This window comes from Engystomops pustulosus, chromosome 11 (genome assembly GCF_040894005.1).
Source record: "Engystomops pustulosus chromosome 11, aEngPut4.maternal, whole genome shotgun sequence".
Classification (NCBI taxonomy): Eukaryota; Metazoa; Chordata; class Amphibia; order Anura; family Leptodactylidae; genus Engystomops; species Engystomops pustulosus.
The window spans coordinates 69,912,197-69,915,605 of record NC_092421.1 but is presented as its reverse complement, the minus strand read 5'-3'; the positions used below and the strand labels follow the sequence as shown (position 1 = coordinate 69,915,605).

The 3,409-nt window shown below is 46.1% G+C and overlaps 1 gene segment (V, D, J or C); it reads right to left on the bottom strand.

The window, feature by feature from the left end:
• Positions 1–457: 457 nt before the first annotated feature.
• LOC140106466 (T cell receptor beta variable 12-5-like) lies at positions 458–1,406 on the bottom strand. The segment is given in 2 exon segments: positions 458–869; positions 1,314–1,406. Coding segments are annotated over 2 exon segments (399 nt in total).
• Between the last annotated feature and the right edge of the window lie 2,003 nt (positions 1,407–3,409).

Here is a 3,409-nt window from a genome sequence, read left to right as displayed (position 1 = left end):
TAGTTTCTTCAAGTGTGCTAGAGGCTTGTCCTCACACTGCTGTGTGTAATTCTCTAGACTCCTCTGTAAGAGAATGGTTTGAAATCATGATTCAGCTATAACTTAGAGCAGCGTGCACTTTGAGAAGCTACAATCGTGGAATATGACTTCTCAGGTTTCACAGTCCTGCTCCTACTAACAACATACAAAAAAGTAGAATTTCACATCTTTCCAAAGACAATGCCTAACACTGGACTGGAGAGCACAGAGCACAGCAGTGTGAGGACACAACCCTAGTGCACTTAGAGCTAAGGCTAAAATCCTACTAACAATTTACATAGTGTGTGATTACACATCTCTCCAGGGACAGTATTCCCTCTTAGGAGTCGTAGGAGTAGATGAAACTCTGTAAGGAATCAGCGGTGGTGGCCATCAAGCAAATATCAACTTTTAATCCAACTCTTCACAACGTGCCATAAGTCTGCATCATCAATACAAGGAATGAGCTCCCCCTTTAGGTGGATATGGGAACTTCACCATAAAACGTTAGTTTTTGGCTGCCTTGCCATCTGCCGTGTGTAACTGTGTACTAGATGCACAGAAGTAGACAGCAGAGTCCTGGACTCCAGCGTTGTGGATTTTCAGGCTGGATTGTAAAATATCTGGTCGTTCCAAGCCCCATTTATCTTCAACTTCTTTATCTTCAATCTCACGATGGTCTTTCCCTGTGGAGTAAGCAATGAGCTTCATCCCTCCTTCCATTTTCTTTTGGTACCAAAGCATAGTGATGTAGCTCTGATCATCATGACTGCAGGACATGGTCACAGTTTTTCCAACCGAGGTACTTAGGAACTTTTCCTTCTGCAATACTTTGATTCCCAGACACTGACCTGTCAGGAGAGGTAGGAGATGTTTAGTGGTTCAAAATATAACATTTTGTCATCTAGTTCGTCATCTATTATGGTATCATTTTCTTAGAAGGCTTCATGAAGCCTCCTTAGATATGTGAGGTGACCTTACAGTATCATAAGACAAAAAAATTAACTATGACATCTAAGACTTCTCAAAAGTGGCCTCCAAGAAGCAGATCTCAAGGACTTCAATTTCAAAGGCACACAGTGTAGAGGACCAAGTCTACAGGACTTTTGGTACTGAAGTCCTACAGAACAAAGTTTAGAGCCATATGGTCAACTGAAATGACCCATTCTATAAAACTTCGAAATCCAGGATAACACCATGACCAGAACCAGATGTGATCAACCATACAGCTGGTTTGGTTGTAGTTTCACTTCATCTGGAGAACGTTTGGTTGTAGACCACCATGTGACTCTTACAGAAGAGAAGGTTCTGGACCAGGAATAGTTTCAATGGTGTCTTCATTGCCTTCATTTGTTGGAGGTTTGTGAGATTGCATGTGTTTCCTGAGTTCTTTTGGTTGCTCACTTCCTCTTGATGATGTCTCGACACCTGGTTTTCTTACCCCTCCTCACTCCGGAAGCATCTTATTTCCTTCATTTTTCATCAGAAATTAATATATTACATGAAGGTAATTTGGTTTTTGAGGTCAGGCTATGATGAATTATGCTGCATCAGATATAAAACAGCCACTAACCATGACTTGGTCAAAGATGTAGAAGAGTCAAAATAAAGAAGGACCTTATTTATGGACATAGTAATTAGTCACAGAGCTAGAAGGGTTTTCCCAACTAGACCATCATGTTCATGAGGAGGCTATGAATTGATTTTGGATCTAAGACCAGACTGCCTCCATAAATATGAGACTCCAGACCATACACCTTGTATGATTGATGACCTAACTAAAATGAGTTTTCCCCCTACGTACATTTGTGTCCTACCCTATGGATAGGGGACACCTGCCGGAGCTCCAACCACTAGGGCCACCAGCGATCATGAAAATGCTGGCTGTAAGTCCATGTTCTCCATATAATTGGGGGTAGGGTATGTGCCTGGTTGAGGTTAGTACCTGGGATGTTTCATTGGGGCTGGTACCAGCAATGCCCAGTATGGAGTAGAAATTTGGATTTCTGGTTGGGCTGGTATTATGGAAGCCCAACTATGGCTTGTACTTGAGATGTCTTGCTGAGAATGATACCTGGATGCCTTGGTGGAGTTAGTACCTTGGATATCTGGGCAAAGCAGATACTTAAGGTATCTGTTCTGCATGGATGATGGATGATATCTAGGATGTAGAGTTGGAACTCGTAGCTGGACTACCTGGAGGTATGTGCTTGGGCTTATTACCAAGACATGGGCTGGTACCTGGGATGCTTGGATGGGGCTGGTAATTGAAACCCCTGGTGCAGCTAGTAGGGTAAGGAAGGATACCTTAGGGTAAGGAAGATTTGCCTAATAGTCTATAGTAAAGAGTAAACATTTTTTTTCAACAAGTAATTTTATTGTATATAACCATAAAACATAAAACATTTAAAGATTCAATCACATCATCAATTGAGTGCAGTTATGTATAGACACATACAGAAGAGAAGAGCCAAGAAGAAGATCTGCTCTCAGATGTGGAGACAAATGTATTCAGTCTAGACAATGCTGTGAGCCGTTGTCTACAGATCTCCACAGTGTCGCCCCCTGGCTGTGTCTGTAGTTCTGCACAGTCTCGCCCCGTGGCTGTGTCTGTAGTTCTGCACAGTCTCGCCCCCTGGCTGTGTCTCTAGTTCTGCACAGTGTCGCCCCCTGGCTGTGACCGTAGTTCTGCACAGTGTCGCCCCCTGGCTGTGTCTGTAATTCTGCACAGTGTCGCCCCCTGGCTGTGTCTCTAGTTCTGCACAATGTCGCCCCCTGGCTGTGTCCGTAGTTCTGCACAGTCTCGCCCCCTGGCTGTGACCGTAGTTCTGCACAGTCTAGCCCCCTGGCTGTGACCGTAGTTCTGCACAGTCTCGCCCCCTGGCTGTGTCTCTAGTTCTGCACAGTGTCGCCCCCTGGCTGTGTCTCTAGTTCTGCACAGTCTCGCCCCCTGGCTGTGTCTCTAGTTCTACACAGTGTCGCCCCCTGGCTGTGTCTGTAGTTCTGCACAGTGTCGCCCCTTGGCTGTGTCTGTAGTTCTGCACAGTCTCGCCCCCTGGCTGTGTCTGTAGTTCTGCACAGTGTCGCCCCCTGGCTGTGTCTGTAGTTCTGCACAGTGTCGCCCCTTGGCTGTGTCTGTAGTTCTGCACAGTGTCGCCCCCTGGCTGTGTCTGTAGTTCTGCACAGTCTCGCCCCTTGGCTGTGTCTATAGTTCTGCACAGTGTCGCCCCCTGGCTGTGTCTGTAGTTCTGCACAGTGTCACCCCCTGGCTGTGACCGTAGTTCTGCACAGTCTTGCCCCCTGGCTGTGTCTGTAGTTCTGCACAGTGTCGCCCCCTGGCTGTGTCTGTAGTTCTGCACAGTGTCGCCGCCTGGCTGTGTCTGTAGTTCTG